Source organism: Stylophora pistillata, chromosome 7, assembly GCF_964205215.1.
Source record: "Stylophora pistillata chromosome 7, jaStyPist1.2, whole genome shotgun sequence".
Taxonomy (NCBI): Eukaryota; Metazoa; Cnidaria; class Anthozoa; order Scleractinia; family Pocilloporidae; genus Stylophora; species Stylophora pistillata.
The window spans coordinates 852,501-875,759 of NC_142525.1; the positions used below are offsets into that span (position 1 = coordinate 852,501).

Genomic DNA, 23,259 nt, shown 5'->3' on the forward strand with positions numbered 1-23,259 from the left:
AGTCAGCAGGGCTGGTTAGGCGAACAGGTGTGCTGGAAAAGGGAGGCGCCTCAATATTAAATTCATCCTTGCACGTATGAGGTGTCGTTAAAACACCAGCCGTCGACATGTCGCACCCTCCCTTCTGACTTTAGAGGCGGGAGTTGCTATTCATTGCATTTTCCCAACATTATTACTTAGCTTTGTATGTTTATTTGAGGGGTTTGTTTCTGGGTGAGGGGGACTTAACAGCCTCAGACGGACCAGGGGGGCTTGTAGAGGTAGGAGTTCAACTGTGCGGTAGCGGAATCTTATTCTTTCTCCACAGAAACTTTCCAACATCTCATCGGCTGTAGCCACGGCTCTGTACACTCTTGCCAATGATGGAACTGCTCCAGACTTTGACATCAAAGCTGATGAAGCCCTGGTAAGTAGATCCTCTCGCATCTTTTGACTCGCAAAATCTTGTCAGGAATTCTCCCATCTGACTAATAATAATAATAATAATAATAATAATAATAATAATAATACAGCATTTGTAGTGCGTAAATTCCATGTGGATATGCTCAAATGCGCATTACAACATATCACTATTTAAATAGTTTAAAACTAAGAGAACAATAATAAATAGGTTAGGATCACAATATACTAAATATACTTCCATGATAATCAGTTAAAAGAATTTGGGATTTTATCGAGAAAGTAACCTCTAGTTGATGAGTTGTCAAATGTAATCACTATGCCATATTGTCTTTCGCCAACAAGACTGGCTATTAGACATGGTTGTGATGCTACTCCTGTGTAAGGATTTAATGAATGTAACCGGGGAATTACAGCTCATCGACCTAACATTTCGACACTCCTGTCAAATCCCTTCATCAGGGGTGATCTAATCGATCAACTCCGCCCACGCTCCTTTAAATCGTGATGAATTAGTTCTTATTAACCAAGCGGGAGGTCTGTATGGGAGAATCTTGACCGAGGTCGCCAGTACAGACCGAAAGCAGTGAAGTCTGTACCAGTGACCGAGGTCAAGATTCTCCCATACAGACCGACCTAGCTCGGTTAATGAGATGTTTATTATACGGCTGTGGCGTATATGCCGATTTTTTTTTTTATTCTTTGTACCTTTTTTTTCTAGACCGGTCTAGATGGCGGTCTAGATGGGAAAATCTAGACCGCTTTCAATATTGAATTCAGCCAATCAAATTCGTGAATTCGGTAATTCCCAGTCCTTGTGAGACACAGCCATATAATAAGGCGGCTTACAACTTGACGCCTATTTACACCTTGTCAGAAAAAACGACAGCTAATTAGCGAGCATATAAAAGGACCTCTTTTGGCAACGATTGATTAGAACAGTAGTTTTGGTACAAAATGAATAGCAGAAAGAGAAAGGGTGAGATGAAATGAGTGGGATATTCAATTTTGAGACCAGCGAAATTTAAAGAACCGTTTGCTTGTTTGAAAATTTTAAAAGATTTGTCCTTATTCTAAAGGGTGAAGTTTTTCATGAAGTAATCTTTCTCAACTCTTTTAACATGCAAATTACTTTTAAATTGTTGAAGACTTTTTTCGGTAGGCCTCCAAATTGGAAACCTTACTCATTTGACGTCACCATGACCACGATAGACGAATTGAAATGATACTTTTACGATGGGGGGAGAACAGGCTGTACTTTGTGTAACCGCGAATCAATTTTGGCCGTCACGCAATGGAGAAACTAAGCATTGCGTGATTAGCATATTTGTGATTTTGCTACAACTGCGTGACCACGGTATCTTATTGAAAGCAAAACCATTAAAACTGAAATTGTTGTTACTCCAACAGGTTGGTCATCTTATTTTCTGTCTTTTCAACCGTTCCGATTGTCCCCTTTACAGAGAGGTTACTGACAGCAACAAGACTTGGACAAAATTTCAAAAAAGTAAGTAAGCCGGCACTAACGATTCAAATGCGACCATGAGGATATCCCATGCCTCTGCTCGACTAGTAAGCGAAAGAGAAACTCTTAGCGAGCAAGGCCATTACTAAGGCTGCGTTCACCCTTGGTGCTCGAGCACGGTGCCCGAGTACGATTCTTGATGAACACTTTTTGAACACACCGTTTTTTTTCAAGTACCCACGCTAGAATTAAGGCACTGAACCGGGCCCTAATATATAGGGTGCCCAGTGTCTGAACACAGCACCATTTTGTGCCAGTGCCCTGGCACAAATGCTCAAGCACCAAGTGTGAACGCAGCCTAAAGTTATATGTCACACGCAAGCAAGAATAAAAATGACGAAGGCGTTGTGTAAGTAATGAGAATAAGAAATGAGAAGGGGAAGTATTTGTTTTATAACAATTTGTTTCATATTTCTTTTAGCCTCAGCCAGTTTAAAACCGTTTCCGCGTTATGTGAGTGTGAACACCTCAACCAACGCTCTGACAATAACTGTGGAACATCTCCTCTTGTACTTTACTGGTTATCATTTCCCTCTGGGCAAAGATAAAGACTGCAAGACATCTGATGTACGTTTGGTCTAGTGTTAGCTTTATAACTTTACTTTTTTTATACACCCAAATATAATAAGCAGTCACTGGCCAAAGTTCCGAAGTTATAAATGATGTGATTCTTGATTTGTATCCCTTGTTTTTGGTTTGTCGTTGTTTTTTGTTTTTTTATGTGTGAGCGTGTGAGCCAATAGGCTCGTAATTCCAAGGACTGATCTATTTAATAAGCATAACAAACAGTTAAATAGCATAGCATAACAAACATTAGGGACCTTAAGCAGTCAGAACGGCAACGCCAAGGAAGACTTCGATTAAAAAATGAATTTCTTCTCTTAGTTAGAATTTAAAAAATGGCTGCATGAGCTTACTGACTCATACGACGCCACAGTTCAACTTCAGCTTGACGTATAAAAGTAGCGTTGAGTTCCAAATGGAAATTAAAATAATTTTCCGTCGCGGTTTCGGTTCGCAGATGACGCACATTTTGGCGATTTCACGTTGTTGTTTTGCATGGGACGGCTAAGAAATGTACAAAGTTTAACTTTGCACGTGCTGAGCTATTGTTCTGCCAATTAGATCTCTCGTTTTTCCACGTCCTCGTTGCCGTCGCCGTCGTGGTTGCTTAAGGTCCCTATTATGTACTACTGTATGGATTTTGATACATGAAGACCAAATGTCAAACAGTTCTGCTGCCTGGTTTAACCCACCTTGTAAAACTTGTAAATTTGTAGGGCGTTGTAGCAGTCAAGGTCCTTGGCCAGAAACTGCAAGGTGTTTGTGTTACTGGTTCTGTGTTCCTGTCACCAGCATTGTCTCCTGCATTTGTTCTTGAAAAATACGATTCTATTGAATATTCTACATGGGCTGAGAGCACGTAAGTTTTTTTTTTTCCCGTTGCACTAGATTTAAATCATAATGTCACCTGTGACCATTCAAGCAAATGCCACTGTGAACTTCCTGGTACTTTGAGCCTCTCTATGGGTATTTCCGAAGAAATCGAAGAAGCGAAGATCACCGCGGTAAAAACGATTGAAAAAAAGATTGAAGCGAAGATCTGAAAATTGACCAAAATTTGCGTGATCAAATTGAACACAGATATAAAACTGTCAAAACTCGTAAACACTGCAGAAAGTATCTGTTATTTCTGAATTTTGGCATTTGACCACGTTTCACTGCGATTTTGATAGCGGTGTCAACAGTGGTTTACGGTCGCTGCCGCGAAACCACATGATGCCATTACAAGGCTGAAAACGACAAAAATAGTCCACTGATAATGTAATCATTAATGACAAGGAGAAATGAGGACACGGTGTACCACTGACTAAAAAGGTGGGGGGGGGGGGGGTGGAATAACCTTCATTTCAAGTCAACAGGTTAGTTGTGTATGTTAAAACTACGAGCTCTTGGGATCGCATTGAAAAACCCAGTCTTCAGATGTCGTAAATGGCATAGAACACTGAACAAACAGAACGGCGCCAAAGAATTCAACAGTCCTTTATTCTTTCAATAACTGTTTATATTGCTTTTCGTGAATTTAAAAAGTGAATTATTTGTCAACTGTGAATAACACTTCAAGTAAACGTTTAAACCATTTCAATCCGAAAAACGAAGATCTTAAAAAAAAAAAAACCAAGATTTGCAAAAAAATCGCGAACAAAACGAAGACCGTGGGTACCCATAGAGAGGCTCTACTTTCATCTGGGACTGTTCACTGTGTCGTCTTTGTAGTCAGTAAATTCCCAATTTTTTTCCTCTTGTGTTCAAAATAGATGGAATAATGATCTTTCAGTTCAAGTCTTTCTTGTCGCAAGTCCCACACTAGAGGTGAGTTACTTGCTTTAGTTACATGCTTTCTCGCGCTTTGCACGCGCTAACCATCGAGTTAGTATTTTCCCGCGCTTGTTGCAGTTTGTTTTTTTTTTTTTCGCTCTGACGAAGGGCTGACGCTCAAAACGTCAGGTTTATAACTCTTTACAGTGGCCAGTTTAGCTTTTTAACACTCTACGGTGGCCAATTTAGCTTTTTAACTCTTTACGGTGGCCAATTTACAATTTCAACTCAGTTGATATAACCAAATGACCTTGTTACCCCACCGACGTAGCACCACAGTTTCTTTAGAAACTTACCCCCTTTATTTCATTTTTTTTTATGAGCTAAATTTGATTATTTTATCATTCTTTGTTTTGTTGTGTTTTATTTTTCATGTTTTTTTTTTTAACAGTGTATTTTATTTAACTTGCAAGGTCAATTATCTTTTTCCCCCTTGTTTCAGGGTGTGACACTGGGCGCTGGCCTCACCATCACACTTCTTTCTTTCGCACTTGTATATTTCATCAACAAAAAGGCTGACGTCATCTTCACTCCGGCAGATCCCCTTAGCTCTGATCTCAACGATTAAAAGCTTTTTTCCAAGTCCAGCAAAGATCAGTTAAGAAATTCTCTCCACCACAGCATAATAAATTCAACTGACAGGTGGTGAGAAGTAGAGTCTTGGTCAAAAATTCAAATTCTCCCGTATGAAGAGTACTCGGCTTTAAAACAGCAGAGTGAATCTGAAGTTGATCATGAGTTTTACAGAGGTCAGCAAGAATGTTGTCACGGCAATTTTCAACAGACCTCGTTAGTGAGGAGTGTCTCGAGAGAAATTAATAGGAAACTAGGCTTTCCTTGCTTAAGGAGTCGGAAGACACGAGTCGTCTAATCCTTGCAGCTGTGATGATGAGCCGATGACTTCCGAGGACATGTGGAGCCCTCAGTGATGTGTCAACGAGAATAGAAGTTTCTCTTTGTGAAACTGAGAATCATGTTAATGAAGAGAGACGATTAGCTTTCCCTTTCTCTCTCTCTCTTTCTTTTTTTATTTCCTTAGAATAGATAGAATATGATGTTTTGACCAGGCAAGATTAATCTATAGAAATCGATATTTCAGATATATTTGAAAAATGGTTGAAATTCTGAAGAAGTCTTATGTCTAAAAATTTGATATACTCATGACACCTATTTTTCTAAAAAATGCTATTGATTTTTCGAAGCCTGAAATCCTTTTTATTTTTGCCCCAGAAAAAAGCGTCGGTGAAAGCCGGTTTCTTTCGTTGCTGTGAGAAGAAATGTTTTCCAAAATCTTCCACCAATTTTTTTTAGATCGTTTTAGAGAATTTTAATTTATAACTTGGGAATGGAAGGGATACGCAATATGTTATCTGCTTTCGAGACTTTTCTTTTTTGTCTTTGGAGGTATTGAGGATCTTAATTATTTGTGATTATTTGTTATTTATAGGGAAGTTTCAACTTCTCATACAATTGTAAATACCTACCTAGCTTGCTTTCCTCTTCGTAACAAAACATATTTTTGTGATGGTTTTTTTTGATGGGGAAATTTAACTGAAAATCCTGCAAACGGTCACCTTGGTTTCCAGTACTGTTTGTATGATTTACTTTAAGGTACAGTTTGTTGTAACTGTTCAAATCTAATTAGACCAGTTAATGATTGGACAAGCTGTTTAAAACTGTAAAATGTTCCTGAAAAAGTAAGTTAATTACATCAGCTTTAATTGTACCTTGCTCAAGAATTTTTTTTAAATTAAATTCACCTCTTCAAACCGAGGCAGTATAGATGCAGTTGTTTTTCTCGACCTAAAAAAGGCTTTTGTTACCGTTGACCATACAATTCTTATGTCAAAATTATTCGAATATGGTATCCGCGGTATCGCTTATAAATGGTGTAGGTCATACATAGATAATCGCAATCTACCATATTTCGTAAATGGTTCGCTCTCAATTAGTCAAGTTCTCACTTGTGGAATTCCGCAAGGAACAATTCGAGGACCTTTGCTTTTTGTTTTATACATAAATGATCTTCCTAATTGCCTGTCTGATTCAGTTGCATGTATGTATGCCGACGATACTCACCTGACCTTTGCCAGTAACAACATAGAAATGATCAATGATTTTATGAATGACGACCCATCCAATGTTAATACATGGCTCACTGCAAACAAATTGACTCTAAATTCATCTAAAACTGAACTCATGTTAATTGGATCGCGGCAAAGGATAGGTACTTACCATAACTTCCCCTAAATTAATCGTAGGTGGTGACATAATAAAACAAGGTAGCTCGGTTAAATCTCTGGGTTTACATATAGACGAAAACCTTTCACGAATATGCACGTTGAAAAAATAGCCAAGAATGTCGCATGGGGCATTGGAGCAATTAAACGTTGTAGGCCTTTCGTTAACCGAACCACGCTTGAGTCCGTTTTCAATGCCTTAGTTCAACCGTACTTTAATTACTGCAGCGAGGTCTGGGGGCATTGTAACAAGGGTCGTTCGAATAAGCTCCAAAAGTTGCAAAACCTGGCTGCCCGTATTCTGACCTTTTCCATTTATGACACAAGCGCTGATCCTCTTTTTGAGCAACTTAACTGGAGATGGTTAGATACTCAGCGACAAATACAAGTGGCCACCATGGTCTATAAATCTATACATGGTCTTGCGCCCGACTATCTTAATTCTCTTTTCACTAAATATAATCCTCCTTATAATCTAAGGAACTCTGAAAACAAACTGTTCCATTGCCCCGTACCAATTTCCTGAAAAATAGCTTTAGCTATTACGGTGCGGTTATCTGGAGTAACTTGTCCCCTGAATTGCGGCAAGCAAAATCACTTGTATCTTTTCAAAATAGTTGTCGCGATTTCTTAGTCTGAATCGACAAAACGCACACGGCATCTATGTAAAGCAGAATTTCTTTATTTTTCTATTTCACTTTTAAATTTTAGATCATGTTTATATAGATTAAAGTAGATTGTAATTGTAATAATAGATTTTATTACACGACTCGGGCAGTCAGAGGGCCAATAACTAAAATCAACCAATCAAAATTCTCTATTGCCGGTCAATATTCTCTCAGTATTGGACCGGGCACTGTCCCGAATGGTCCCGAATAATACCGCACTTGTGTCCCTTTGAACTCTAGTCATATAGTAAATCTCTCATTAACCAAGCTTGCTCGGGACCGTACTGGAAGAATATCGGCCCTCGGTCTTTTTTGTACGGACCTCGCTGCGCTCGGTCCGTACTGTCAAGACCTCGGGCCGATATTCTCCCAGTACAGCCCTCGCGCTTGGTTAATAAGATATATGTAATGATATTATTACTCGTCTGATAGATTTACCGTGTCTAAATAAAAATAAAGTTCAAGTTCAAGGTAAACATATCAAGCTGTAAACAGAAAGCGGCAAATGTATTGTGGTTTCGTCTCTCTTTTGAAAGTGTGTTTTTAATGAATGTCGTAATGAATGTCGTGATATTTTTCTTCGTTCCTGGAGCGAAAAAAAATATCACGAGCAGCCAATGAGAACTCAAGTTAAAAATAAGCAAACATCTGAAGCGCGGAAAATGCAACGATTGGTTTCACTTTTCCATGTGATTGGTTGAGAGAGGGTGAAGCTAATTTTATGTAGCAATCACAGAATAATAAAGCAAAGACATCATCCGTCATCTCGGCCAAGAGCACGGAAGAAGGTTTCACATAGCCTGGCGTCGGCCTTCCCGGCGGTCTTCTCGTTCATGTATGATATACTGCATGCAGCATACATGGAATAAATGGTAAAAAATCCAACATGGCGGAAACAACGAAAGAAATTGCCCTCAAACAAGAGTTTTGTACGTGAAGCGACATGGCTGTGGTGGCAGGGATGGGACTTGGTGTATTACTAGTGCTGATATTTTGGAGTCTTGGCATAATAGGATGCGTCGTTTTGTCAAGAGCCTCAGGGGGGTTGAAGTAAGTACAATAACGATCCTTGGAGAACAGTTTGGTTCAACTTTATGGCTTTCCATCGATCTCTTTTTTTCCTACTTCTCAGTTATGTTCTTAACTCTGTAAAGGAAAGAACGGGGGCTTAACCGTTTTTAATTTCATAATGTGTTTTGCAGAAATTTCTCTGAGTTTAGAACTTGCATCTAGATGTGTAGCTAGTACCAACACTTTTCCTTGGCCAGCGTCTTTAACAAATGGTAAACACCACAGCGTACACTATTGAGTTGTGGATGCACTTGGGAGGTTTGCTAAGCACTCAAGAAGCTAGAGTCGTTCTCGGCTATTGCCTCGAGCAACTCTTACGCTTCTTTTGTGCTTAGCAAGTGCATCCATAACTCAATAGTGTACACTGTGGTGTTTGCCATTTGTTTTATAACATAACATTGATACATTGTAGTTAAAGACTTCCCTTTTATCTAACAAATCTTATGTGACCAGAAAAAACAAGCGCGCAGGGAAAAATAGTCTTTGCATTTGCTCATGTCAGCAGCGTACACCCATGAGTAAATTGACCAATCAGAGCGCGCGCTTTGCTTTGGTTATGTTATAATTAATTTTTGTGGCCAACTAGCAAAATTCTATTTAATGTTAACACCTCCGTCACATTTAATATCACTTAAATTTCATATTTATTGTCGGAAATCATCGAATGAACTCAGCAATATTGAAAATTTTGAATCTGTCAGCAAAAATTTCTCGATGTCATTTCCTTGTACTGTAGCAACAACTAAAAGAATGTAAAATGTGTCTAATCAATGTGTAATCAATGTTTTTCATCTTGTAGTATATAAGCGGCACTATGCACTCATTTTGATTGGATTTAGTGATCTTTAGCTGGACAAATGCATAGATGATGTCATCATTGAGTGTTTTTCGGGCTAGGACAAAACACTGACCCTGGGTCTACTGACCCCCTCTTAAATTCACTGGAAATCATAAATTGAAGCTAACGATGACAACCTAACAATACAAAATTACGATATAATAATACACTAAACTCTTAAATTTCAAAATGGCGGGAGATGGTCGATCTGCTTAATACCACGAGTCTGCCATCATCCAAACTCGTTTTACCACGATTGTTAGTTTTCCTATGCTCATAAATGAGTGGCAGATGGGAACTGCGTTCCACCAAAAAGAAGAATAAACAAAAAGAAATGAAACCTCTTAACAAATGAAGGAAAAGCCATCACCATGGGAATTAGAACGTGACCTGGCACTACTAAAACACTTCAAACGTCCTGTTTCTTACACTTTGGTCGAAGAAAAACGATCCTTTTCGGTGGAAATGTATACAACGCAGTACATAATGTTTTGACACATTTGTCACTCGTTTATGAGTTAGGAGAACTAACAATTGTAGTAAAACGAGTTTGGACAACGGCAGACTGTAAGCGCGGCATTAAACAGATCGACCATCTTCCGCCATTTTAGAATTTAGGAGGTGAGTGTATTATTATATCATAATTTTGTATCGTTAGGTTGTTATCGTTAGCTTCAATTCATGATTTCCAGTGAATTTAAGAGGGGGTCAGTAAGGGGGGTCAGTAAGGGGGGTCACTAAGGGGGGTCAGTAAGGGGGGTCAGTAAGGGGGGTCAGTAAGGGGGGTCAGTAAGGGGGGTCAGTGTTTTGTCTTAGCCCATGTTTTTCTTCCCCATCAAATACAACTAATAGATTCCATGATGCTGTGGGTCTGTTAAGTAACAGATCACAAAAGATTTCAAAATGCCGTAAGAACATAATTTAAACAATTGGTTGACTATTGTCTGCCAATTTTTTGTTCTTATGACATTTTTGACATTGTTTGTGATCCATTACTGAAAGATGCATGGCAACATGGAATCATTTTTTAATTGGCTAACTTTCATAAGGATGTTTCTCTTGTTTTAGAAATTCAGTGGTGGGGATATTTTTTCTTCTTGTTCTTCTCACTGTGATTTTGGTTCTCTGGCCAAGAAAAACCCCAGAGGAGGAACTGGCAGGATCCACTGCTAAAAAGGTTGGTAACCCAGGGAAAGAACCACAGCAAATAGTTTGAACCTACTGGTGATGGTTGATTGTGATGTTTAATCAACTGGGTGGGGGTATTTGTATTTGTATTTGTATTTAACAATTTGCCAAAGCAGGTAAATTTACGATAGGACAAGTTTGTCCACTACTAGGTAAATTACCTTTTCCTATTCCCTACCCCAATTTCAGTAAAAAGACCAGACTACAACACTGGGATAATTTGGATATATCAACAAAGTTGAAATGATAAATTGGCCACCGTAACAATTACAAAAGCTGACGTTCGAGCGTTAGCCCTTTGTCGGAGCGAATAGAGGAATTGTGGGTTGTGTGTGCTTTTAAAGGCAGAAAATGGAGCTACATTATTGGTGGGAACATGACATCTTTCAAACCGGCAGTCTAAATCCCACAGGGATCAACGAACGCTTTTCATTCCACTAATTTATTCTTGTTTTTCTCGTTGCCATGTTCCCACCAATAATGTAGCTCCATTTTCTGCCTTTAAAAGCACACACAACCCACAATTCCTCTATTCGCTCCGACGAAGGGCTAACGCTCGAAACGTCAGCTTTTGTAATCGTTATGGTGGCCAATTTACCATTTCAACTTTGTTGATATATCCAAATTATTTTGTTACTCCCACCGACGCAGCCCCAAACAGTTTCTTCAAAACTATCAGCCTTTACAACACTGGGAGCTATGTTCACTACTCTTTGCAATAGGTGTGTGGGTTCTTTAATGTCCCCTGCTAACCAATATAGAGAAAATGCAGGAGATGGAGCCTATGGTTTGTTTGCCCTTATTTGAGAAGACTAGAATGTCTATCCATTTCTTGATATGATAGAAAGGTAGCACATTCTCCTCAGTTATTTTTAAGATCTTGTGTGTTGGTCCAGTCTGGGGGTCGAACCCTTGACCTCCCGCATGGTAGTCTGGCACTCTACCAGGTGGGTACTTCTGAAAAAGACTTATGTCCTTGACAGTGTTTGATACTTAATCCTTTGACTCCTAGAGTGATCAGTATCTAATTTCTCTTTACAATATCACTCCTGAATCACACATTAAGGTCTTGAGAAAAAAGGAAATGATCTCCAACTAAAGAAGCTCTTGACTGTTAAAACAAATTCTCCTTGTCAGCACCTTAGGAATTGTATAGAAAACAGTATGGAGAATGTGCATTCTGATCATTAACCCTCAAAGTAATCTAATTCTTTTGTTATGTTCCTACAGATTGAGGTTGATGAACTGATTATTCCAAAGACTGTGTTGTTTGTGTTCATCTGCATATTTGCAGTTGTGGCCTTTGTTTTTCTTCTACTACATTGGATGGAACCTATTTATTCGCCTGCCCTCACCTCTAGAAAAACCTATGCTTTCTAAATAGGAAATCATAATTAAAAGAGCCTTGCAGATGGAATCATAGGTTTTGCAGCTTAGAAACGTCCATTGATGTGCAGTCCATAACAAAACAGCCTGCTCTGCTCACTAATTGTCCAGGGCCCAATTTTACAAAGGCTCTATTCTGGTTGGCTGTTAAGAGTCCAATATTGAATAGAGTGGACTGGGCTCCATACATCACCACAGTGTCTCAGGTGAAACTATCAGTATGTGGAGAAATAGTGTTACAAAGCTGTTAAAGACTGTTTTTGAGTACCGTAATGGGTGAACAGACTATGTGGTACATGAATGTCATTTCTAGATTAGTACAAAAGTGTAAGTCTTTTACCAAATAAAAGCAAAACAGGGTCTGACAGATGGTCGAAAGGTTTGTTACCAGGAAACTTGTGTGAAACTTATCTTATCTTTGTCCATAATGTTCGCTTGATAAAAGATGTTATATAATTATACAAGGCTAAAAGATTAGGAAAAAATTATTAAAATGTGTAAACCAAACTTTTTCGGCTGTTTGCCATCGTCAGAGTTGAAAATAATGACCGTCTGTACATACATATATATCTTATGTGATTCCCGATGGGAAAAGTTTGGAGACAGAAGAAATAACTTGTTTGTTCAAACTGGGGCAGAATTGTTGGATTATTAGCCCCACGACGATCCTACACTTGTGGAATGTTTCTGCTGAGGAGAGAACATGCCAAGTGAAAAAATGTGATGGATTTTTCTGCAAGTGTTTTGCAGGTTCAGAGGTGTTAATAATTTTTTCCTAATCTTTTAGCCTTGTATATGTAATAGATAGATAGATAGTAACTTTATTAACGTGTCAAAGAACCTTCAAGTTTGGGAGATATCCCATACTAATGTGGGGACACAAATAAAATGGATAAAAATTATTTACAAAGAATATTACTTACTTAAGAATAAAATTAAGTCATATCATGTATGAAAAAAGATATGAAATGAAAGATATCTTATCTTTGTTTTGTAGTATGTGCCAAGAGTAGAAATCTTCTTTAAAAGGTTGACCAAAGGTCAGCTGGTATAACAAGTGTCGTTTTTTCAGGCCAGCAGACATAAGTTTCAAGCTTCTCTCACTCACAGGAGAGGAGCTTTACACACGCCCTACAAGTGCGTATCATGTCTCTCTCCCCTCCCTTGAAATGCAAGAAAAGGAGGCCTGTTTGAGCTTAAAGGAGACAGTTTGACTTCGTAAGTTTTGTAGTTTAGCAAGCAATACAAATATCAGTTTATTTTATCCCCCAGATAACCTCTATTTAATTGCAAACTAAGATTAAAAAACAAAACAAACCAAAACAAAAACAAGCTAACCCAAGTAATATTGTTCCTTATTACATTACTCGCATCGCCCATGGGGAAGATGAAGTGAATCCTGTGTTCTGATTGGCTACCTGAGCAGGTAAGATGAAGTGAATCCTGTGTTCTGATTGGCTACCTGAGCAGGTAAGATGAAGTGAATCCTGTGTTCTGATTGGCCATCTGAGCAGGTAAGATGGGCCCATCTTGCTTACTTGGGATTGCCTGTATTGATCCCATGTATGAAAAAATTAGAATTAGAACCACATTTGTAATTCTTGGACAATTTCGGCAATGGAAATGTAAAAAGTGGCAGAAGATAGTAAAAACAAAGAAGACAGAAATGATTCTCGTGAGTTTGTTGTGCTTCACACAAAGTTGACTTTCTTTCCAGGCTCTTGAATTAAACAAGTCATTCCCAATTCTTATTAAAGAGAAATCTTTTTGCGATTAATAAATCCTTTATTAAACAAGCTTGTTCAGTCAAGATGGCTGAATATTAGCCTCGTTCTTTTTTCGCATTTTTATGGACATTCACTTCGTCTCGGTCCATAAAAATGCAAAAAAAGAACTCTGCCAATACCCTGCCATCTTGACCTCGCGCTTGGTTATTAACTCGTATGCATCAACTGTTTAGAAAGTAAAAAAAAAGAAACTTGGTGATCCTGTGGTTCCGCACTTTTCCTCCGGGTCGCTGTGAGGAAACTGGAACGAGTTGCCTGAGGGATTTTTCCGGCAAAAATCATGTTCTCAGCAGGAAGTATTCTCAAAATTAATGAACAGTCGACGAAGGCCGAAATATGAATCAACTCGTCAATGATGTTGAAAACGCAATTTTTAGCAAATTTAGAAGAACCACAGCGCCATCCAGTGCCTGCGATTTTGGTAGAGAGGCCGCCAAACACCCCCATACTCGAGCTGAAAGAATGGCAGTTCTTGGACAAAATGTTTGCTACATTGTGACTGCAGTTGTTATCAACGAAGGGCGCATTCTGATGATGAGAGAAGCTAAGAAATCTTGCCGAGGAACATGGTATCTACCAGCTGGCAGGGTCGAAAAGAACGAGTCTCTAGAAGAAGGCGTTATGAGAGAAGTATTGGAGGAAACTGGACTTACTTTTCAACCACTATCGATTATTTGCATCGACTCTCAAGGAACCTTTTGGTTTCGATTCACTTTCGTGGGTTGTATTACTGGAGGAAAGCTTAAAACTTTGGCTGAAGAGGACAAGGAGTCGATGGAAGCTGGCTGGTTTCCAGCTGAAGAAGTGTTCACTTCTCTGAACTTAAGAGCAAGGGACATTTGCCCGTTGATAGATTGCGGGCTGAAATGGTATGAAACTAAACAAGAACAGACTATTTGTAGACTGCTTCCTGCGAAGAATTCCCTCGGGCAAGTTACAGTAAGCTTGTTGGCTGTTAAAAGGAAGGAAAAGAATGATGAAAACTCGATTTTTTGTCTGGTGTGTAACAACTCAACCAGTGATGGCAACCCCAGTTGTTTTCCTTGTTTACCAAGCAAATCTGTGGAGATGGATGGCTCAAACGTGAGTCGTCTCATTGATCTGCTAATTAAAGATTTTGACAGCTACGCACAGTACAAAATACATGGCTACGTTTATGTTGAACACACTGGAGAGCCTCACGGAACAGCGGATGGCGTACGTCTTACAGTTCTTGTAGAGGTGTTTCAACCTTTTGAAGAAGGTTTGAAAGGAAAATATCAGTGGTTCAAAGTGGAAGGAAAATCCTTGACCGAAAGTATGTGGAAACTCATAGATGTTAAGGGTTTTGTTGAGTTAGTGGAATCTTAACTTAGCAGCCTTCACTTGAAGAATGGTTAAGGAAGCTGTGACTTGATTCTCTCAACTTTTCAGACTTTTGCCTGTCCCATGACCAGATTTTATTTATTGACCAAATACATCTTCAAACAAAAACAGGGCAGATTGAAGCATCAAACTTTTGGTGCACCAACTTGAAATTTTTTTTTAGGATCAATCCCAACAATTAAGTTCAACATTGGACTCACACATTGAACTTGATTGGTCAAACCTATACTTTGGTCAGAGAAGGAAATGAAGTTATTTAAAATCAAATTTTACCAATTTATGTGTAAGATTTGGGACAAAAAATTTTGCTGTTTGAATTAATTAGTCACTCGAAAGACAAATCCTTTTATGTGCACCAAGTACTCCAAATTGGATTTGTCGAACTTATTTACATGTATCAATGTAAGTGTATCATAGAAGGAATGGATCATGTTTGTTATAGGTACTCTTGACTGGTACATTGGCAATATAACAGTCGAGAGATGGTTGCTAATCAACCAATACAGTTAGTCAACACTCAGTTGATAGTCGGTTGATAGTTGACCAATACTTGGTCAAGACTCAGTTGATAGTCGGTGGATATATCGGTCCACCACATTCAGCCTATAGTTGGTCACTGTACGGATCTACCATCGCCTGGCTGTCAACCAACTATAGACAGAGTGTCAACCATGCATCAACTGAGTGTGAACTGAGTACCAACCGATGTATCAGTCAAGTACCACCAACTCTCCACCACTATATCAATGGCTGTATTGACAGATATATCGACCAATGTATCTGTGGATGGATATATCGACTGATACAGTAAACATGATTTGAAGGAATTATGCTTTATAAATTTAAGGGCATGAATGTGATGTAAATAATTGTGTATTTTAGGATGTTATGTTTTTTGACAGCTGTTTTTTCACATGGAGTTAGAATCATTGTATGATGCAATGGTGTCATAATATACATGAGAAAATTAAGCACATCTGATTGGCTGCAAAAGCATGCATTTTTTTTGTAACATAAGTGCAAAGTTGTAACACAAGTGTAAACAACAAATATGGCACATGTACGTTTTCAAATGTTCACTCATCTAAATTCTAAAGACAAGAAGTTGTAGAAAGGCTGTAAATTATAATCAAATTATTTTTTCTGTAGAGCAAAAAGGCACATTCTAGGCACACTCCTGTACCATTCTTGAATTGGATTTCCTTGATCCACTCTTGGATATTTTTGGATTTTGGAGTCTACTTCATATTGAATAGTATTTTTATGTATGTTTTTCAAAAGATCCAAATTATCTTCAAGTAAGTTAATAAATATTATTATTACACAACTCGGGCAGTCAGAGGGCCAATAACTAAAATCGACCAATCAAAATGCTCTGTTGCCAGTCAATATTCTCTCAGTATTGGACCGGGCGCTGTCCCAAATGGTCCCGAATGATACCGCACTTGTGTCCCTTTGAACTTCAGTCGTATAATAAATCTCTTATTAACCAAGCTTGCTCGGGACCGTACTGGAAGAATATTGGCCCTCGGTCTTTTTTGTACAGACCTCACTGTGCTTGGTCTGTACTATCAAGACCTCAGGCCAATATTCTCCCAGTACAGCCCTCGCGCTTGGTTAATAAGATATATTTTTTGGATATTAATGTATTTTTCCTTGTGCAACTGTTAGGAATCCCTAACAGTATTTTCAACTTTGAATTATACTATGCCCTTTTGGCTGTTTCATTTTTTGATTGAACACTCTGGCTAGTTGTAGATTACAATCTATTTTTATCATTTTGGCCTTCCAGCTTTCTCCTTTTGTGAGCTTTTTGGTAAGCAAAGCATGCCTGTTTTATGTCTGTAAAGAAAACTTCAGCTTGTAAAATTATCATGCAAGTTTCCTCAGAAATAGATTACAAGCTGACCCTCTTTTTCAGTGAAGTCCATTGTGCAAGTCAATAAAAATTTGTGAAAAAAAATTGATGTGAGCGCACTGTGGGAAACCCTTAGAGTGACACTGATGCACTCCTGATCTTGCAGCCCTGACATCAACTTTATTTTTCACTGAATCCTTTTTGACTTGCATGATGGACATCACCGAAAAGGATGGATTATTCATAGTCTACCTCAGGAATTTTGTCAAGGTAGCTTATCATCAAACTTTTTGATGCTACCTAAGTCAATTCTTTTACCTAGAATAAGTTACTCAATGGCCTCGGCTAGCTCCTCCCTAGCAATTTCCGGTTCCAACGGGAAATGGAAATTACCGGAAGTTTCGAATACGCTAACATATCACGTGATCTTGTCTACAGCTGTTGTATTGTTTTGAGCAGTCATTCGTCCAAATTCATTAATTTCGCTTCCTAAAGCTTTTAGGATGTTTTTTGTAAACCGCATTTCAGCCAGGGGGTGTCGGTTGTAATGGTTACCATGATATAAATATGCATGTTGTCCACATTTTCGTTCCCTGAGGAATCGAATGCGGTGGCGTTAGGAGACGACACTCAGAAATTGATGACTTGCTAAGCGGTAAGTGCTACGTTAAAGACTGTGATGAGTTGTCAAGTAAGATAGCTTTCTCTGCTCTTCTGCTTTGAATACATTTAAAAACTCAGGTTGCACGAGAGTTTGCAATTCAAAGTATTAGCCAAGATCGTCACAGACCATTAATTTAACGTCTGGGAATTGCCAGAGCAGAAGCTTGCTTTGTCGCCGAACATGAGGACATTGTTTAAAATGTAGCTTTTTCACTGAATTTCCGTTTCCAATCCAATAGTTTCAGTCTCCAAACTAGAAGGCCAGTTTATATAGGAAAACAATCTCGGAAAGAAATTACGAGATTACCGACTCGGAGTTAAATGAATTGAAAGAAATTATTGCTTTCGGGGGTCATGCAGTAGTAATAGATCTACACGATAATAGATATTTGGAATTTTTTCGAAATATTCATATTTTGTTTATAAACCGCAGAGTGCAAATGAAGCTGAAAAGTTAGACTTGAGAGAAGATTTTTCTTTTATTGTCGGGATGTGACGAAAACAAGAGATCAATATGAACATCTATTTTTAGCAAGATACTAGTAGCGCCTTCACAACGTTGTGTTATGAAAGTTACCTGGATGTTAATCTTGAATTATTAATGCTTTTTGTTTATCTTTTTTGTACTGGAATATGGAGGTCTCTAAGTTAGCAGAGTAGACCTCCTTCTCAAAGAATTATTTCCTACTTTCGACTAAATTTATCTGAGTGCAAATCAATAGCGGATTCGATGTGAATACTTGCAACTACCGCTAAATGTGAAGAAGCCAATTTTCGGGAAAGAATTACAGTGACTATCCTTTTATTATAGGGAGCAAGCATAAAAGTAACCTCAAAAGAATTAAGGTGAATTTCTACACAAAAGCTTCACTTGCGGTGAAAATTTGATCAAAGAAATATGGCATTTGTGATGTGAAAAACTCTAATTGTTATGCATTTTGGAAGTCACCTGCTTAGCTGTCAGTCATACTCATAAAGTTATCAACATAGCTGTCTACAAGAGATTTGATATTGGATCACGCACAGGTCTAGTCTTCACAACGTTGTCATAGAACAATGCAAAAATTAAAAATTAAAACAAAGGTTAAACCCAGACAGAATTTCTTTAGCACACACATTTTTTTCTTGCAATCTTTACAGTCCTGAAGGATTTTCTCAAAAAACTGATGGTCAACATCTTCCTGTGTAGTTTACTTTTAATCATGATATGTCAATGACGAGGGTTTGTGCTATAATAGGGAATTTTTTTCTATTTGATAACAAAATTCCACTTACTAGTTGTACCACAGACCCAACCAAGATTCAGTCAATAAAAAACAAGCAAGAGAAATTTTTTGAACCCTATAATAGCAAAAATTAAATACCTTGACCCAGTCCTTCTTAAAATTGTAAAAGTTTTCATGTTATGACAAAACAGTATTAAATATATGTGCACATGAACCATAGGCAGATTTAGATGAGTAGGGAGGGGTCCCACAGACCCCTATCACTACCCTGATAGTTATGATAATGATAAATTGTTGACTGTAAGAGTCCTGATCACCTCCAATTTTTTTTGCACTGGACCCACGATCAAGAGGTTGACCTGGTCAGGATGTTGTTTGATCCTAAAGAAAGATACTTTTGATATGACAGTGTCTCTCCACCCAGGGCTACAAATGGGTATCACTGCACTTTCAGGGAAACTGGCTGCCTGTGTAACCAGTAATGGATTGGCATTCTGTGCAGGGAGTATAGGAGCAGCCCTAGTTGCTCTAGGCCACAGAAATTGGGATAAGATTTGCCTTGGTGGGCCAACTTAGCTTAAGTGCAGATTCAACCAAACTTTTTTTAAACTTGTTGATGTGACTAACTTTTTTGTTCTACGAGTTGCAGTTTAAGACGTTTGACAAATTACATGCAAGATGTCAAATCCTGCTACTGTACCAACACCTGTGAAGGATGTCCAAGGTGATAACAGATGGATGAACATGGTGAGAAAAAACAGGAAACTGGAGACTAGTTTCTAGAAACTTTAATGCTTTTGGTTTCCAGGCTCTCTCTTCATCCTCCCCAGGAGGATTGTTGGGAAAGGGGGTAGAAAATGAGAAGAGCGAAACATGGTTGCACCCTTTTATGGCAATGAAGATAAAATTACCATTTTGAAGCTAACAAAAGTTCATGATTTGTTTTAAGAATATTTTTGGAATCTATTATTAGAAGTTGAATTACATTTAGGTTTTTACAGAGCAAGGTTCTGATTTTGTTGTGTAAACAGTTCCTTCTGCCTTAATTCCAAACTACTCTTTCAATGGGTTATGTTTCAAACCGAATTGGTTGAAGTGTAACCGAGTTAACCTATTTTATTTCAGCTGTGAAGAGCTTTCTCTGTGAAATTCTCAGTCATTTATGTCATAATGATTTAATTTTAATTGCACTTAAAGCAGAACTCTTATTCAAGTAATTAATTCATTTGTTTCTTTTGCTAGCATGAGAGATTTTTACATGATGGGAATGTTTCCCCATGTGATGTTTTATTCATTGGGGACTCACTGATTCGTAATATGAAGGAAACTGAGGTAAAACCATTGGCAATAATATTGATCTGGCAATAATATTGATCTGAAATATATCTTTACCATTGGCTCGTTTTAAACTAAATTATACCTCAGTCAACACCAGAGTTACTTATAAGCTTCATTAAAATTTATGAATGATTCTGGATGGTAGCCTTTGATGTATTCCCTACAATTTTCCTGTAATGGCTCATGTTGGCCAATATTAGCCCACAGTACTTTGGGTGAATCAGTGTAGTTTAGGGGACAGAACAAAAAAATTGTAGCAAGGGTATGGTCAGGAGAGGGAAAGAGAGCTGAGAGAGAAAAGTAGGTGTTGGTACAGCAAGTTGATAGGGTATCTGCATCCTCGGAGACCCAGGGGCTGTGAGTCGATTTCAAGTTAAGGGCAGATCGACTCACAGCCCCTGGGTCTCCGAGGATGGGGTATCTGGGGAAGAGACGTTTCCTGGAAAATTTATTTCAATTTTGCTTTACATTGCAGAAAAGTGATGGCATTCCATTCTCTTTCCCAGGCTCAGCCTGCTGTCACTGTCACTGCCACTTGGGTGGAAGGAGCCAGTTCTGTGTAGCTTCTCCAATGATCTGCTCTACTAAATCCTTTCACAATTTTTTTTTCTTTTTCTTTTATCCTACAGGCTTGGGATACATACTTTGCACCTCTTAATTCTCTGAATTTTGGAATTGGAGGAGACTGTACTGAGCATGTGTTGTGGAGAATAGAAAATGGGGAACTGGACAAGATTAATCCAAAGGTAATAAGGTAGAGGTAGAAGTTGCTTGCTAAGTCACACAATATACTAATGTCATTTTCATTCTTTAAAGCAAAGATTTTTTTACTGCATTGATAATGTAAATTGGCCACTCGAAAAAGTTTCTCATGCTGAAATTTTGAGTATTACCCCTTTACCAGCCATTTAGGTCAGCGATTTGCTCTGATAAAGGGCCTTAAAGTGTCAGGTTTGAAAACACTTTACGGAGTTCAATTCTCTTCGTCAACTGAATTGAAAAACCAAATTATCTTATGAATTTATTTTTGCTTGATCTGATCATAGCTTTTTTTCTTCATTTCAGGTGGTTGTATTATTGATTGGAACAAATAACCATCACAGTACTGCAGACCAAGTTGTGGAAGGAATTGAATCAGTTGTGTGGAGTATAACAAGCAAACTGCCTTCTGCGAAAATCATTGTACTGGTAAGATACAGAAGTTTCTTTCCATTTTAAGAAATAACATGAAGTAGGATCAGTAGAATGCCATCTGTGTTATAGTTGGTTTCCCAAGAAATATTTATTATAATAACTTTCTTTAGGAGCATCAGACATTTTGAAAGGATAACATTATGGGTTGGGTATTATGGGTTGGGTATTCTGTGTTGTGTGCCTGCACAGCATAACCAACCCAAAGAAAAGGGTTGCATCTCTCCTCTTGTCATCTTTCTTTTTCTAATCTAAGGTTTTCCAAATTTAACTGTTTTTTTATTTCCTTTATTGACTTAAGGGTCTACTTCCAAGAGGAAAACAGCCCAACCCTCTCCGCGAGAAACATTTTCAAGTAAACCATTCACTCAGAGGATTAATTGCGACTATACCGAACTCTCTTTATCTGGACTCGGATCCAGGCTTTGTCAGAAGCGATGGGTTCATTAGCCACGAAGACATGTTTGACTATCTTCATATGACCAGAAAAGGATACAAGAAATTCTGCAAACACATTTCAGAAATCATTATCAAATTTCTAAAATATTGAGTTCTGGTGAAGACAGTTTGCACACGATATGCAAAAAAATGAAACACATGAAATATATCGTCCGTAATGGTAGACTCCTTTGCAAAGTTTATTTGGTGTCGTTACGCAATAGAGCGCTGCATTCTGAGATATTGCATATCGAGATACTGTGTTACGAGATATTGCATTAAGAGATATTGAGTTACAAAATATTGCGTTGTGACATCTTGTTATTACAAGAAATTAATTTCATCCCTACAGGTGAAGGAAAACAATCCAGAGGGGAATAAACTATTTTTTACTCAAATTATTTGTTTTAGTTCCATGATAAAATATGACTTCTAGCCATGTGGTTAAAAGGTGCTTGTATTCTCCTTGGAAAATTAGTTATTTTAGGACGAGATTAGATATCAATCAAGTTTTTGAAAAATTGGAAGTATGCCTTAAATTAGGTCTTCCCTTGGGAAATGAAACTAACTTAATGTAAGAATTATTAAGCTGAAACTTTGCTGGGAAAAAATTTAATAAGAAATTTAATTTCTCAACATCACATTATACATAAAATATAAACAAAAGTTAGAATTCTAATTCAAATTATTAGGAAGATAAACATGTAATGTTCTCTTGAGAGGTATTTTCCTCTTATATCATTTCATTTTCAAACGACTTTGCCAGTTTACTGGCTTAGTATGAAGTCGTGTTCAATTCATTGTATGATACAAAGTTACACATAAATACAATTAAAAACTCAAATTATCAAAAAAATATTTCCAAGTCTAAAGCCAGAATTGTCCATTCAATTTCAAAGTATTGGAAGCACTGGACCATTTTGTTTCGTCGTCAGTGGCTTAAAATTTTCTTTTTCTGACCATTTTCTGTTCTGTTAAAAGCTTAAATTTTGTTTTCTCTTATTGTAAAAATTCATGTTTACATTGCACTTCATCAGAAATATCACACTTAAATACAGTGTAGTTAAGATAAGCTGGGTAGTGTGAGAAAATATGATAATTACATATCAAGAATAAAAGATGATAACAGTGTCTTTTAATCAGCGATGTTGTCGAGTACTTTTGAGCAATTTTCAGTTGAATGATGAAACCAGTTTTGCTTTTGTTTCACCCTGTGATTGGTTTAGAAAACTTGCGAGACCAACCAAAAGAAAGAAAAAGAGCCAATGAGAACTCAAAGTAAAATGCCAAAAGCGCGGGAAAACACGAGTGAGCAGCGGTCAGTGCGCTGGAGTCTGGGTTGGAGGGCCCCGGCTCAAGTCCTGGGCTGGGGCACTACGTTGTGTCCTTAAGCAAGTCGTTTCACTCACATTGCTTCGTCTTCTCGGATAAGACCTAAAGCCGTAGGTCCCGTCTCCTGCAGGGTTAGGGGTAGGAGACGTTAATTTCCCACGCACGAGATTACTGTGTGGTGGATGACCTCCCTTGGAGTGGGATGGGTGGGATTGTTTTCCTCGTATATTTCCAAATTAATTGATACGGAACACATCTGTAATGATAGTAATAATAATAATAATAATTACCAATTTATATAGCGCATATTTACATGTGCTGATCAGTGTGCTTTACATGTTGTTAAATCATTGTTAAATCATTATTT

General features: G+C 38.0%; 4 protein-coding genes across 5 annotated transcripts in view; all 4 read left to right on the plus strand.

Moving 5' to 3' along the window:
• The window catches only part of LOC111328471 (nicastrin), a 22,344-nt gene extending 16,268 nt beyond the window's left edge, over positions 1–6,076 (plus strand). Inside the window, exons 16-21 of the mRNA XM_088728480.1 lie at positions 308–406; positions 1,810–1,906; positions 2,346–2,491; positions 3,205–3,347; positions 4,243–4,297; positions 4,746–6,076. Coding sequence (XP_088584606.1) covers positions 308–406; positions 1,810–1,906; positions 2,346–2,491; positions 3,205–3,347; positions 4,243–4,297; positions 4,746–4,871 — 666 coding nt within the window. The 3' untranslated portion in view covers positions 4,872–6,076. The remainder of the gene's footprint in view (positions 1–307; positions 407–1,809; positions 1,907–2,345; positions 2,492–3,204; positions 3,348–4,242; positions 4,298–4,745) is intronic.
• Positions 6,077–8,011: 1,935 nt separating this feature from the next.
• On the plus strand, positions 8,012–12,693 carry LOC111328462 (transmembrane protein 218). Its single transcript, XM_022932897.2, has 3 exons — positions 8,012–8,261; positions 10,189–10,297; positions 11,539–12,693. Exons 1-3 carry the CDS (start codon positions 8,155–8,157, stop codon positions 11,686–11,688), a joined length of 366 nt encoding a protein of 121 aa, XP_022788632.1. The 5' UTR covers positions 8,012–8,154; the 3' UTR covers positions 11,689–12,693.
• Positions 12,694–13,730: 1,037 nt separating this feature from the next.
• On the plus strand, positions 13,731–19,875 carry LOC111328440 (8-oxo-dGDP phosphatase NUDT18). 2 transcript variants are annotated; one of them, XR_015989954.1, is made up of 3 exons: positions 13,731–14,778; positions 19,243–19,340; positions 19,836–19,875. XR_015989954.1 is itself a non-coding variant. In XM_022932870.2 (1 exon), exon 1 carries the CDS (start codon positions 13,818–13,820, stop codon positions 14,829–14,831), a length of 1,014 nt encoding a protein of 337 aa, XP_022788605.1. In that variant the 5' UTR covers positions 13,731–13,817; the 3' UTR covers positions 14,832–16,173. The 2 variants fall into 2 exon arrangements, 1 of the variants encoding a protein (XP_022788605.1); XM_022932870.2 differs by lacking the exons at positions 19,243–19,340; positions 19,836–19,875 and having other exon boundaries at positions 13,731–16,173.
• Positions 17,316–22,703, plus strand: LOC111328441 (platelet-activating factor acetylhydrolase IB subunit alpha1). The gene is made up of 6 exons (XM_022932871.2): positions 17,316–17,359; positions 19,243–19,340; positions 19,836–19,925; positions 20,561–20,677; positions 20,997–21,119; positions 21,424–22,703. The coding sequence occupies exons 2-6, from the start codon at positions 19,272–19,274 to the stop codon at positions 21,670–21,672; spliced, it is 648 nt and encodes a 215-aa protein (XP_022788606.1). The 5' UTR covers positions 17,316–17,359; positions 19,243–19,271; the 3' UTR covers positions 21,673–22,703.
• Positions 22,704–23,259: the final 556 nt, after the last annotated feature.

Bases quoted from the DNA above. Each gene is read 5' to 3' on its own strand.
- LOC111328441 (XM_022932871.2), top strand. From the start codon at position 19,272: ATGTCAAATCCTGCTACTGTACCAACACCTGTGAAGGATGTCCAAGGT. The intron at 20,678-20,996 runs GTAATAAGGTAG...TCTTCATTTCAG, and splicing joins TGGACAAGATTAATCCAAAG to GTGGTTGTATTATTGATTGG. The intron at 21,120-21,423 runs GTAAGATACAGA...TATTGACTTAAG, and splicing joins CTGCGAAAATCATTGTACTG to GGTCTACTTCCAAGAGGAAA.
- LOC111328440 (XM_022932870.2), top strand. From the start codon at position 13,818: ATGAATCAACTCGTCAATGATGTTGAAAACGCAATTTTTAGCAAATTT.
- LOC111328462 (XM_022932897.2), top strand. From the start codon at position 8,155: ATGGCTGTGGTGGCAGGGATGGGACTTGGTGTATTACTAGTGCTGATA. The intron at 8,262-10,188 runs GTAAGTACAATA...CTCTTGTTTTAG, and splicing joins AGAGCCTCAGGGGGGTTGAA to AAATTCAGTGGTGGGGATAT. The intron at 10,298-11,538 runs GTTGGTAACCCA...ATGTTCCTACAG, and splicing joins CAGGATCCACTGCTAAAAAG to ATTGAGGTTGATGAACTGAT.